Source organism: Coturnix japonica, chromosome 1 (assembly GCF_054131305.1).
Source record: "Coturnix japonica strain WE chromosome 1, WE-NBRP24, whole genome shotgun sequence".
NCBI classification, from domain to species: domain Eukaryota; kingdom Metazoa; phylum Chordata; class Aves; order Galliformes; family Phasianidae; genus Coturnix; species Coturnix japonica.
In genome coordinates, this window is record NC_140663.1 from 26,475,820 (window position 1) to 26,489,655 (window position 13,836).

At 42.6% G+C, this 13,836-nt stretch overlaps 2 protein-coding genes across 8 annotated transcripts in view; one reads left to right on the forward strand and one right to left on the reverse strand.

Annotated features, from left to right (window-relative positions):
* Positions 1-495: 495 nt before the first annotated feature.
* ZCRB1 (zinc finger CCHC-type and RNA binding motif containing 1) lies at positions 496-12,146 on the reverse strand. Of its 3 annotated transcripts, XM_085536305.1 has the most exons (9): positions 12,062-12,146; positions 8,659-8,780; positions 6,805-6,892; positions 6,608-6,636; positions 3,392-3,503; positions 3,197-3,304; positions 2,409-2,518; positions 2,241-2,316; positions 496-1,159 (listed from the first exon to the last, which is right to left on the reverse strand). In XM_085536305.1, the coding sequence occupies exons 3-9, from the start codon at positions 6,886-6,888 to the stop codon at positions 1,028-1,030; spliced, it is 651 nt and encodes a 216-aa protein (XP_085392431.1). In that variant the 5' UTR covers positions 6,889-6,892; positions 8,659-8,780; positions 12,062-12,146; the 3' UTR covers positions 496-1,027. The 3 variants fall into 3 exon arrangements, 2 of the variants coding, with proteins under 2 accessions (XP_085392431.1, XP_015710140.2); XR_014942162.1 differs by lacking the exon at positions 8,659-8,780 and having other exon boundaries at positions 2,409-2,514; XM_015854654.3 differs by lacking the exon at positions 8,659-8,780.
* A 42-nt stretch (positions 12,147-12,188) lies between these two features.
* Positions 12,189-13,836, forward strand: part of PPHLN1 (periphilin 1) — a 68,861-nt gene continuing 67,213 nt past the window's right edge. For 4 of the 5 annotated variants that reach the window (XM_015854625.2, XM_015854634.2, XM_015854643.2 and 1 more), the window contains exon 1: positions 12,189-12,233. The gene's annotated coding sequence lies outside the window, so the exon portion shown is untranslated. Of the gene's footprint in view, positions 12,234-13,304; positions 13,420-13,836 lie in introns of those variants that run through there. The other variant, XM_085536252.1, reaches the window with a different exon arrangement.

Below are 13,836 nucleotides of genomic sequence, written 5' to 3' on the forward strand. Positions count from 1 at the left end.
GGTTTTAACAGCAGATTCAGATACCTAAGAATATAGACAGGATGGAGCTATGTTCAGCACTTGTCAACGATACTACATACAACTACATTTATAAATCAATGTGTAACCATAATTAACATGTTAGGCATCCAAACTGCGGTCAAGAGTGCAAAGCTCTTATCATAGCAGAAGACTTCAAATATCAGATTAGAGTATATTAAAACATATGAAGCATCAAGCTATTCTCATTTTTAACTAAAGAGTAACAGAACTACTATTCTTAAAAAAACAAACACACAGAAAAACCTAATTATGGAGACTTGATTTAAGAGCAACCTAATGACCACATCACTTTTAACTTGCATCTCATACAACACCTATATTGCATATGACTACATAATGCTGTAAAAACATACAACAAATGACCCAAATGTTATATAAAACAGGAGAATGGCATCTCAATATCCTTCTAGAAGACAGTCAAAGGAATACCCTAAAATGATTTCACAGACCAAGTTTATATAACAGTAATTTATTATATTACTGCATGAAGTGTTAAAAGACAAGTGCAGTAGTGAAAGCTGAAATACAACCCCATGCAGAAAAGGACAATCATGTAACACTGAAGTACTACTAAAGCACTGCTTCCAAACAAGCAATAAACAGACCAATAAAGCATCTGAGGTGTTAACAGCGATCCTAAGAGGAAGTCCTCTTAGGAAAACAGCTTTAATGAAAGACTTTACTCCCAGGGTTCATGTGGAGATACTACCTGCAAGAAGTATTCTCACTGGTATTTACCTGGATTTAAGTATAGAAACACACTACTTTTGTAAAAAGCTGCCTTTAAGGCAAGAGAGGGGGTTGTGGAGGAGACATGGAGAAAGATAGAGATAAAAAAATAAGATGTCCAAAGGGAAGGGTAGAACTGAAACATGATTTTCCCTGTCTTCAACACAAAAAACCCCCTGTATTACAGATAACTCTGTACCACTTTACAAAATGTACACTGTATTTATTATATATACACATATAAAACACTATTACTTCAATCACTGAGTTCTTCTTCATCACTGAAATATGCACTTTTCTTAATCCGTGGACGTTTTGAGTCATCTGAAATTGAAGATTCCCCTGCAGTCTGCGTCCACCTCTGTTGCTCTTCCTCGATTTTGGCTTGCTACAATGGAAGAAGCAGTATTAGCTAGTACTAAGAATAAAGTAAGATGCATTACAATGAATAATGCTAATTATTAACAGGCAATGCATTATTTAGCAAGTTATAGAATTTAGAGGATTCATCTCAATTTCCAGATAAACTGCGTTATGAATGCAATTCAGAAAACACTTCTGAAACTAGCTATCACATTCAAACAGCAGGAGCACTCTGCACCAATGCAGACGGTGCACCCTCTGTTTTCAAAGAGAGGACCTAAATGAATACAGTGAACTTAGAGAGCTATAGAGCAATTGAGATTTGAAGCCAAGGATGCACACTGCATTTGAGGCTGATGCTGAGTCACCTTTGTTCCACTAACAAGTCTATCTGTTGCCTTTTGTAGTCATTCATTCAAGGAATTCAGTTCTTCAATGATATGAAGGTAATTCAGCTAAAGTTAAAATAAACGTTTCCTGTTTATATTAGAAAATATACTACCCTTGTTTAATTCTTTGGATTGAGAGAAATGGAAATATTGCCTGGTTCTTTATGCTTACTAGTGTTATTTCTAACCATAGAGGGTTTTTTGGGATGCAAGTGGGGATATAATTGTGCTAATTGTGAGAACCTGTAAGGAAATTTTAAAGACAGACAGTCTGACAGCTGTATTACTATCTACGCAACAAAAACTGCTAAAAATATAAATATGTTTTGGAAAGAAAGCTCTAATAGATACAGCAACGCTGTGTATTAGACAAAGGACTCCAGAAACAGGATATTCTAATGAGTGAGGGCAAAGGATGTATCTATTCACACATACACAGAGCTCTTTCGGGGGGTTCTCAGTTACCAGCATAAAGAAGTAGCTGTGGATGAAAAACCTAATGGGCCATCACAGAAGATTTGTCAGGGAACTCAAAAATAAAAACAGTAATCATAAAACAAAAACACGAAACTGAGCATGTCTGCAATACCAACTACAGTCATCAGCTACTGTAAGGCAAAGTGCATCACAAGGTCTACAAGAGATTGCTTTTGAGTAGCTAAAAGAAGGAGGCACAGATCCATTTAGAAATAAATATGCAACACTTCAATTTTGTACCTGAACAGCGATGGCCTGGCTGAGGCTGTCTAGAGCAGGATCTTCTCCTTCCTCTTCACTTTCTTCTTCTTCCTCACTTCATCGTGCAGAGAGAAAAATACAGAGATCTTTAAGCGTTCCATATGAAAAAGCAGCTTAAAGTAGAAACGTGTAAATAAATGTACATACATTTCTTCTGGTTCAACAACTTTCTTTCTCTTCTTCTTTTCTTTTTTCTTTGGTGGCTCCCGTTCTCCCAGCATATTTTTAGGACAAGCATAACTTAAGTGTCCTGCTTCCTTGTAGGAAAAGAAATATTAATTAACAAAAATCATTACCCACCACTACATGTTGAAACATATAATGAGGGAAGTTAATGGAAGACAGTTCACAGGGGAAAAAAAGTGAAGCAATTAATAAGATAAATGGAATGCTGAATTAGCACACAGAAGACAAACTCTTTATAAGCTTGCCATGGAAACAAAGAGATTGGTGGTGATATGCATGTTTAATTGCAAATTCAGAACAACTACGTGCAAGCCAGATTAACTTTAGCTGCTGCTGCAACAACAGAATACAGGACAGTGTGGTTTATACTCACAATGAGATACAAACCTCAGTGTTATAATACAAAGTTTAAAAAATATGACTGAGTCAACATTTTTGGTCTCAAAAACGTTACAAATGGGAATATTCTGAAGCAAAACTTAGGAGCTGCTCCTTCTCATTTAACATTATAATAATGCTTTGTGTTGCTCATCAGCCTGTTAAGCAGTTGTTGCAAGCACATTTTGCCCCCATCCCCAAAAGTCCCCCAGAAGGTTTTGTCATTCTGGACAATTGTAGAACATCTATGCAAGCTGGTAACACCGACAGCAAACATATATAAACACTGTAGTCTTATTAATGGTGAAACTGAAAAAATAAGGTGAAAGTCAAAATATGGAATATGTTGCTTTATGTTTGGTTTTACTCACCCCACATTCATAACATTTTGACTTATCAAAGTAGTTCCTCCTGCGAATGAATTCTGCTGCTCTTCCATTATCAATGGCAATACTTGCTTTTATTACTCTTCCAAACAGCTACAGCAAATTGGAGAAGAAACAAAGAAGTAAATTTTTGGAAGTGCAAACCTTACCCCTCCAACACAAGAACTTTCCATAACTTACCTGTTTGTTATTGAGAGCCCGGGAACAGTTTTGTGCAGATTCTTTATCCAAAAACAAAATAAAGGCAACTCCTTTGCTCTTCCTGGTGTCTTTGTCTTTCATAATAGTAACTCTGAAAACATATAACCACATTATTGATATGCTAAAATTGTTTTAGAGACCATTTTTCCAAATAGATCTCAATAGGATCTAAGCTTTGCCAGGCAGCAAAAAGGAGAGAAAAGTTAACAATAGTTAGATCTATTAAAAATAAACTCAAAGGAACAGCTAACCACACTTTATGCTTGCAGGTACATTGGAAATGATCTGAAAATAGTCTGAGGAGTCTTTCCATATCATTCTAGTCCAGTTCCATGCTTTATTCTCTCGAATGGCTTCAGAATGAAGAACATACACTTTAGATTTGCAGACAATGTAACTGGAGGGAGTTATACATACTGGAGGTGAAACTAAAATTCAGGAGTAATCTTGACCATTGCTATAAAAAAAGCAGCGTATTGAACTGCATCCAAACACAGTATATATTTTTGCAGGACTAACCAGACAAACAGATACACAATGGGAAATGATAGATATTTTGCAGTATGTTTCTACAAGTATCTCTGTCTGGAATCCAGGCAGGTTATGGATACGTGTGTTAATTTACATGACACAAAGTCAAATCTTCAGTCTGACACTGGAAACAATGGAGATGGTGGCAAATTCAAGAGTTTTACCCAGTAAACACAAAGAATGAAAACCACCCAGCCTCGATTCTTTCACTCTTACGTCAATTGTATTTAGTCCTAGAAAACATCAATGGGAAAGAGGATGGCATTCTGCATGTATGTAAAAATATATGTTCAAAGCCAAAAGAATAAACCCCTCCTGCGGCTCACTTAGCAAGTAGAACAAGGTTCAGCCATAAGGCAACATAAAATCCTAAGGAGCAGCAAGACCAATAAATAACCCAAATCCAAGCAAACCAAACCAACCAACTCTGAACAATCCAAAAACAGAAAGCCTACAAGGAAAAACAAATGTATAACAGATTATCTACATAGTAAAATGTGTAAGACAAAAGCTCAGTAAAAACGCTGTTTTCCCCCAAATGCAAGTATAGACAGATAGAGCATAGAACAGGTTTTGTATCAAAGCCTCTTGGACAAGGATGCACCCAACGTGTTGAAGAGTCAATGAAACTTAGTTTAGGCCAATTCTATTAGTTCTTTTGCCAAGTTATTCTGCCAAGAGCTCCAGTGGAACCCTAAAATCAGTGTCAGACTTCTGATGGGAATATTAATACAGCAATTAATGACACAATAGAAACAGATATGTGTGACAAACCTCTAATAAGTCAGCAGCTTCTTGGAACCCAAGGAAGTCTGACTTCCCACTGAAAAAAACAAGCTGAACTCATAATCATCAGCATATACTGAGGCAGAAAACGCAGTAAGAAAGAAAAGTCAGTATGATTTTGCCAAGTCAAATCACACCTCAAAAAAGGCCATTAAAGTTTCTTCAATCAAGTTAGAACTGATTCCACTGAAACTATAAAACTTTCTGTGAAATGAAATGCTTAACATCCCCGAACAAAGACTCTCCAAAAAACAAGCTAACTTTTGGAAATACTTTTCTTAGGGATTAATAATTAGTGTTAGTTTCCTATTTGTAAGAAGGATCACTTTTCACAGCAAAGCTGAAAAGCCACTCAAGTCCCATTCTATCTGCACTGTTGAGAGTCAGGTCAGCTTTCAAAGGGACAAAGGCTTAATTTTTGCTATTTTTGCTAAACACAAAGTTGTACCATGATAGTACTTTACACATGCTATTCTGTGAGTCTGTAGTTGATTTCATTTCTGACAGTAAACAGGCAAAATATCAGGGAAAAATAGGTATTAGGAAGCGTTGTTTTTTTTTTTGTGTGTGTGTGTGTGAAGTAATACACAGGTGAGGAAAACAGAATCCATGCAGGTAGAGCTGTGAGTTCTAAGTTACTCAGTTTCTCAAATAATGCCGGACAGGATTTCTTCAGTACAGGCATCTCAAAACACCATTTCTGTGGCATACGTTAGGCAAAAGCACTAGACACTGTTACCAGAAATGAGAAAGCAGGCTGCTATGGCACCTTTGAAGTAAGCAATGTACCAAACAGTCATTACTTCATGCAGTTAAGTATCCAAACAAGTTCAAGACCCCTCCTCCCAACACACACACCACATACATACTTTTAGATTGTGGAACTCCTTACCAAAGGATAGCAGGGAGGTCAGAAGCGACAAATTTATGAAGAATAGGCTTATCAATAGTTATTAAACACCGATGTTACTACAACAGGTTTTTTCTAAGCTAGTCGTTCAGCAGTGAACTAAAACAGGTCAAGTACCCTGAACCTGGAAAGACTGAAGCCGCCCAGTTGCACTGGTCACTGCATGTCTGTCAGTACCCTACATAAGGGCTGTCCTCTCCCATATATTTTTCTAAAGTCACAGCTTGATTGGCACTTTCTGCTATTTTGCCTACAGAAACACACTGCTGAGACTTCACAAACTCTGAATAGCTCTACATATGAGAAATGATTACAGCAGCCAGTGAATGTTACAGCAGATATTTGCTCATACAGAGTTGAAAATTCAAGCCTAGTTTTGTTATTCCGATCGGTTAAAAATAGAGCATACAAACCCAGCAAGTTTCTTACCATGGCATTTATTTCTACTGTTTCAACATGGAAGACAGGTATTCCCAAGTCTTATTCATGAATACTGCACATATAAAGAGCTGTTATCACACAGCCTTATGTTTCATCTTAAACTGTGACAATAACAAATCAACCTAGAACCACAGAGGAATTGTACATTGCAGCTGTGGGAACTGGTTGTGATAACTGACATCCAGCTCACACACGTTGAAGCTTCCACTCCTACAGTTACCAACCTGGCAACACTTACCAGAAGAATATTGTTTCAGCTGCTTTAGAGAAAAGACTGCTGCTATCAACATTCTACTTGCTCTATAGAAGTGGTTACCAACACTATTTGTCTCCTATGCAGATACTCTTACAGTATATGTGCAAGAACTCCCAGTTATTAAATTTGCACTTTATTACAAATGGACAGGACTTCAATATACATATTCAATGCTTAAATTTAAGAGTGCAATATGTTCAAGCCAAGCAAAGACATCAAATACTTTAAGACGAGAACTTCAAAATTAACAGGCTATAATCAGTTCACTTACTTGACAACTTTTCCATATTTGGAAAAAATCTGAAATACAGAACAAAATAAAAGAAAAATTAACAACAGACAATTACATTTAACTATTAATAAATTGATTGAGAGAAACTTTTCTAAGAGATCCATATCAATATTGTATTTACACTCAAAATTGTTGTCACTAAGTTTAGTCTAAGCAATAGGCTCTCGAAAACTTACCCTGTACAGATCGTTGTTTGTCAAAGCAAAGGGTAAATTGGACACATACACTGTGCTTTTGCTTGGTGCCAACCCTCCGCTCATTTTCCTGATGAAAGAAGAAACAGAAATGAATTAAACCATATTCCAAATGCAAGCATTTAAAAAAGCTCAACAAAACAGCTGTAAGACATTCCACTTCTTCCAAATTGTTTTTCAAACACAGCTGGCCATGATAAAAATGCAGGAAAGCACAGCTTGCATTTCCATTTCATCACTTTTACACAAAATCCACGCTTGCCCTTATGTTCTTCCCCCTCCCCTGCTTTAAAGCACATTTTTTCCTTCGCCAGTCAATCAGCAACTGGCAAGTTGGTGTACTAGGGCTCTATTTCCATTTATTAAACATTCTGACCAATATGTGAAATTAATAACTTTAATTCCACCAAGCACCACCGTGATCTGACTCTTTTCACTAGTTCCAGCTCAGCTGGATTCAACATAGACTAAACCACATTTGGTTAAGGAAAAAAGGAGAAACTTCCCTAAAGCAGAGTCCTAACTATTGGGAAGAAAGAAAATAAACTGCATTGGCTTTAAAAAGTGTATCCCAGCTGTCAACAGCACATACTTCCTCTTGAATTCGTTACTTGTGCTTCTACACTGTCTTGTAATTGCATATTTACAGGGCAGGTTATAGGCAGCATCTTCCATGATTAAGCAGTTTTATACCAGCAGGAACCATGGAAATTCCACAGACATCTTCTACCCTAACCTCCTTTAAGTTATGGGTGCTGAGTACCCAAAACTATGCCTAGAAATAACGAGACAATTTTAAAAGGTTTTCTACATGCCACGTGGCCAGTGAGGTGAGGATGTGATTGCCCCCCTCAGCTCTGCCCTTGTGAGGCCACATCTGGAGTCCTGTGCCCAGGCCGGGGCTCCCAGCACAAGGATGCAGAGCTATTGCAGCGGGTCCAGAGGAGGGTTAGGAAGATGATCAGAGGGCTGGAGCAGTTCTGCTATGAAGAAAGGCTGTGGGAGCTGGGCTTGTTCTGCCTGGAGAAGACTCCAGAGAGATTCCACTGACGCCTTCCTTTCCTCTTGGAGAGGAGCTTATAAACAGCAGCGAGACCAACTTGTTACACAGGCAGATCACAGATACACAGAATGACCTGGGTTGGAAGGGACCTCAAGGATCATGTAGTTCCAACCCCCCCTGCCTGGCAGGGCCACCAAACATACACCTTTACTAGATCAGGTTGCCCAGGGCCCTGTCCAACCTGGCCTTGAACACCTCCAAGGACGGGGCATCCACAGCCTCCCTGGGCAGCCTGTTCCAGGGCCTCACCACTCTCCTAGTAAAGAAGCGATAGGCCAGATATCACAGATAGTGATAGGACAAGGAAGAAATGATTCACTTGGAGGGCAGTGAGACACTGGCACATCTGCCCAGAGAAGCTGCAGATGCCGCATCTGTGGAGGAGTTGAAGGCCAGGCTGGATGGGGCTCTGGGCAACCTGATACAGTTAGTGAGCGGCAACTCTACCGAGGGCACAGGGTTGGAACTGGATGGTCTCATCCAACCCAAGCCATTCTATGACTGTCATCTCATCCTGTCTTGTAACTACATACACGTTATCTCATACAAAGCAATGAATGACTGAATTAGCTTTAAAAAGAGCAGACTGTGTTTTTCCTCAAGTTTGGACCTCCCCCAAAATTTTAATTGGCACCAAAGTCTGTGGAAAGCTTTTTTTGCTTCTGATCCAATCAGTAGATAGGATTTGGTCCAAACGACTAAAATGCAAGATCAGAATGAAAGGCATCAAAGAACATAGGAAAAAAGATTTCCCTACACAGCCCAATTAATACCTGCTTATCCTGTTTCCTGCAGCCTTACTCTCTCTTCTTGATAGCCCCGATTTCTAGCTGCCTGCTGTACTGAGATCAAGCCGCTTCTCTAAGACCGATTCATTTTAAAATGCAGACGAAAGCTGATGAAAGGATGAAAGAAACTGAATAAATCAATATCCATCATGGAACACATACAGCATGTTAAAGGACCTTCTGGGTAGGGAGTTTGATTAAATGAAAGTGCCAGTTGCCAAGAAAGTAACTAATGTCAGACTCTCATCCATCTTCGGCTGTTTTCTACCATTTCAACATTTTCTAATCGAAGATACAGCACTCCTAGCAGAAACCTGTTATCTAACTGCTTTGTTTCTGTTTTCTGACAAGCTCAATGTATCACAACTCATTTAAGCGTCAGTTTCTAACTGATTGAATTCTGAGTTTTTCCACATTCAGAGGCTGTTTTTTTGGCACCAATGGAAATGGCAACATAAAGGTTAAGCAAACGAAAACAGAATAAATTTGCAAGAAAGGCCACGCATTGCATCTGGTGTTATGCAGCCTTGATTCATTATCCCAAATTCCTTGCTGCTTGGCCTTAGTATCCTTGACAAGCCTAACCAGACCCGGCACCGCGCCACACAAATAGATGGCTCCGAGCGCAGCTGAAACAGGCAGCTCAATGCAGAGGACATGGTAAGCACTCCCTCAGTGCTGCGTTATGGCGTATCACCAGCACAATATTTTGTAACAGAATCACAGAATTACCCGGGTTGGAAGGGACCTCAAGGATCATGTAGTTCCAGCTCCCCTGCCTGGCAGGGCCACCAAACATACACATTTACTAAATCAGGTTGCCCAGGGCCACGTCCAACCTGGTCTTGAACACCCCAAGGACGGGGCATCCACAACCTCCCTGGGCAGCCTGTTCCAGGGCCTAACCACTCTCCTGGTGAAGAACTTCCCCCTAACATCCAACCTAAATCTTCCCTCTTTTAACTTAAAACCATTTCCCCGTGTCCTGCTATTGTCAGCCCTTTCGAAGAGTTTACTCCCCTCCTGGGAGTAAGTTCCCTTCACGTACTGAAAGGCTGCAATGAGGTCACCCCGCAACCTTCTCTTCTCCAGGCTGAACAAGCCCAATTCCCTCAGCCGGTCCTCACAGGGGAGGTGCTCCAGCCCCCTTACCATCTTCGTGGCCCTAACAGCAGAGGTGAGCCTCAAGTGGCTGTAGATAGCAGCTTACCCTCCTAAAACGACAGAAGCTGGAGCACCTTATAGCCAGAGATCAAGCAGGATGTGTATTAATGAACAGATGCCAGTGAGAGTAGCGTGACTTTTAGTGTAGCTAAACTCTCCAGAATTATAAACTCTTCCATTACAAGGCTCAGAGTCCTTTTACTTCAGGAACATTCTAACACCATAAACAGCCTAACACAAGTTCAACATTTTCATTACATTCCTTCTCCTTCATCACCAGTCTGCCTGCTCTGTAGGATTTCGCTTCACAGTCTAATATTAAAAAACCACAAAAATTAAATAGGAAAATCAAAACAAGCAGCTGAGCTTTCTAGTAGCCACAAGTCTCACCTGAGAGTCACATATAATCTGGCTTCTATACCCCGCTACATCTCCCCAGCAAATGGAAACACATTTGTCTTTTAATGAATGCTTTTATGTGGCTTCCTCAGTCTTCAAGGTACTACTTGGATACTTAACTTTAAGGCATATGCTGGAAGCCAGTACATTATCTCCATGGGGTTGAGCAGAACTCCCATTAATGTAACCACCTCTCTGCAATATTAATACTTTCTTCATTTATTACTTTCACATACTAACTTTTGGGATGGAGATGTCTGTCACCAGCACGACTTGTTGAATTCAACCTTTTTGGTCTTTTTCAACAACACAATGAGACCATTCTTTGATGAGAACCATCTGTCAGTAATGATGCAGTCTCCTGCAAAATACACTGATTAGAGAAGTATGCTTCGCTTTAACCCAAGATACTCAGCGCCATGTCTGTCACTCACATTGAGAACATCATTAATCACATAAACAGAGCTTAGAGCCACCAGTTCCAGCAGTAAGTTGCCTCAAACTTATACCCAAATCCCAGACCCCTACAATGGCTTGGGTTGGAAGGGACCTTCAAGACTGCCTCATTTCAACCCCTGTGCCATGGGCAGTTACCACCCAGCAGCTCAGGCTGCCCAGAACCTCCAGAGACAGAATCACAGAATTGTAGAGGTTGGAAGGGACCTCTAGAGATCATCGAGTCCAACCCCCCTGCCAAAGCAGGCTCCCTACACCATGTCACACAGGAAGGCGTCCAGGCGGGTCTTGAATATCTCCAGAGAAGGAGACTCCACCACCTCCCTGGGCAGCCTGTTCCAGTGCTCCGTCACCCTCACTGTAAAGAAGTTCTTCCGCACATTTGTGCACAACTCCCTGTGCTGTACTTTCATCCCATTACCCCTAGTCCTATCCCCACGCACTACTGAAAAGATACCCACAGCCCCTCTGGGCAGCAGGTCCCAGTGCCTCACCACTTCTCAGGGACAAATTTCCCCCAACATGACACCTAATCTAATCTCCCCTCATTTAGTTTAAAACTGTTTCCCCTTGTCCTATCACTGTCTGCCCGTGTAAAGAGCCGTTTCCCTCCTGTTTATATGCTCTCTTTAAGTATTGAGAGGCTGCAATGAGGAGCCTTCTCTTCTCCAGGCTGAACAAGCCCAGCTCCCTCAACCTTCCTTTCACAGCAGCAGTGCTCCAGCCCTCTGATCGCCTTCTCGGCCCTCCTCTGGACCCACATCTTTCTCGTGCTGGGTGCCCAGGCCTGGATGTGATACTCCAGGTTGAGCTTCAGGCGGGCAGAGCAGAAGGGAACACACAGCTCCGTCAGCCTGCTGACCACCCCCGAGAATCACAGAATTATCAAGGTTGGAAAAGACCTAGAAGATCATCTAGTCCAACCATCACCAATACTTCACATCTAAATCATATTCCTCAACACAACATCCAAACGTTTCTTGAACACTCCCATGGTCGGTGACTCCACCACCTCCCTGGGCAGTGCATTCCAATGCCTGACTACCCTTTCTGAGACGTAATATTTCCTAATGTCCAGCCTGAATCTCCCCTGGAACAGCTTAAAACCATTCCCTCTATTTCTGTCACTGATTACACGAGAGAAGAGGCCAACCCTCAGCTCACTACAGCCTCCCTTCAGGTAGTTATAGAGAGCAATAAGGTCTCCCCTGAGCCTCCTCTTCTCCAGGCTGAACAATCAGGCAAATGAACAATCCCGCTCAGCGCGCCGCCATTGCCGCCCCACACGCCGCACTCAGTGCGCCCAGCGCGGTCCCCTGCTCCGTGGCCCACCCGCAGCCGCCTCCCCCCGGCCCCACGGCGGCCCTACCCGGCCCAGCAGCGCTCAGCCGCCCATGCTGCGACACAGCGGCCCGCACAGCCCGACCCGGCCCGGTACAAGCGGCTCTTCCGCTGACGCGAAGAGAGCCGGGCGCTTCCGTTAACGCCCGAACGGCGCCGGAAGCGACGGCAGCAGCGCTGCGGAGCGGGACGCCAAGGAGGTGAGTGCGGTGGGATGGACGGAGGGGCAGCCGGATTGATGGCGGGGCTGCGATGGGCTTTACGCTGCGGCCTTCGGGGCTGCGGTGCAACGGGGAGCGGAGGCAGAGCGGGGCAGCACTGGGGCCGGGATCCCGGGTATCCCCGGCCATGGGTGTGGGGAGCGTGGGGACTGAGAGGCGGGGAGGACGGCTGCTGCTGCTATTGCTTCTATTGCTTGGCACGGGTGGCGTCAGCAGCCTGCGCGAGCCTGGGAAGCAGGAGGTACAGACCTCACTTGTTAAACTTTATTGTTCGTTCTTAACCCCGCGTGTGACAGGATATTGTCGTTATCAGTTCAGTCGTTCTGACAGGAAGAGACTTGGTTCTGTGTGGTTATAGGAATTAGCTCTCAGAGGCGGTGCAAACCTGCCTTCAGTACTTGTGGTGGTCCATGTGGTGCCAGGGCAGTATCCTGCAGGGCTGCCTGACACCCACGTCACCTGTCCGACATCCTTGGAAGTCCTAAAATACATCTTGATGCTCAGCTTAACAGTGAGGTTTCCTGTAACTAGCTTAGGATCTCTGCATGAGGGCTGCTCCTAAAGTAATCACAGAATGACCTGGGTTGGAAGGGACCTCAAGGATCATGTAGTTCCAACCCCCCTGCCTAGCAGGGCCACCAAACATACACCTTTACTAGATCAGGTTGCCCAGGGCCCCGTCCAACCTGGCCTTGAACACCTCCAAGGACGGGGCATCCACAACCTCCCTGGGCAGCCTGTTCCAGGGCCTAACCACTCTCCTAAGGAAGAACTTCCCCCTAACATCCAACCTAAATCTTCCCTCTTTTAACTTAAAACCATTTCCCCGTGTCCTGCTATTGTCAGCAATGTAATGCCTCCTTTTTATTACATTGACCCATGACACCAGAGGCAAGTGTTGTTGATGTGGCAGGTTGAACCTTCCCACCAGTATTCCATTGCATTTGTTGCCGTGCAATATAAGGCAGCAGAGGGGCAGTCTGACACAATGGTGTCTGATGTGGAAGTGTGGGCGAAGCAGAGCTGTGTCATTGAATTTTCTCCATGCAGAAAAGAATTGCGCACAGTGCCGTTCGTCAGATCTTACTGGACATTTCTGGAGACCAACCAGTAGACATGAGCACAGTGAGGTGCTGCTTTTCAGCGGTGGTGACAGCAACAGTGGGTCAGTTATTATGGATGCAGCATGCAGGCTCTTGTTAGTTGCTGGCAAAAATGCGCAACTAATCATGGTGGCTACATTGAGAAATAGTGTTTTGTAGCTGAGAATTTCCTTTATCAAGTAGTGTTGTTGTGTTCTTTGTATCTGTTGTATTTTCCATGGAAATAAATAGGAGGCATTACTCTAGTAGCAACCCATGTGTTTCAGCACTTGAAGTCTCCTCTTTGACAGCCTTTGAGTAGGCTCTTTGCTCTAGGTAAGAACTGATTCAACATGTTGTGATTAGTTCTTCTATCTAGTTATTTGGGACTAAAGGAGAGCAAACAGTCTGTAGGAAAGATACAAAGAGATCTGGAAGTGCTGAGTAGAGTTCGAGGTATTAATTCCTCTTGCTGAAATACTCAGCATTTCTTAGTACCT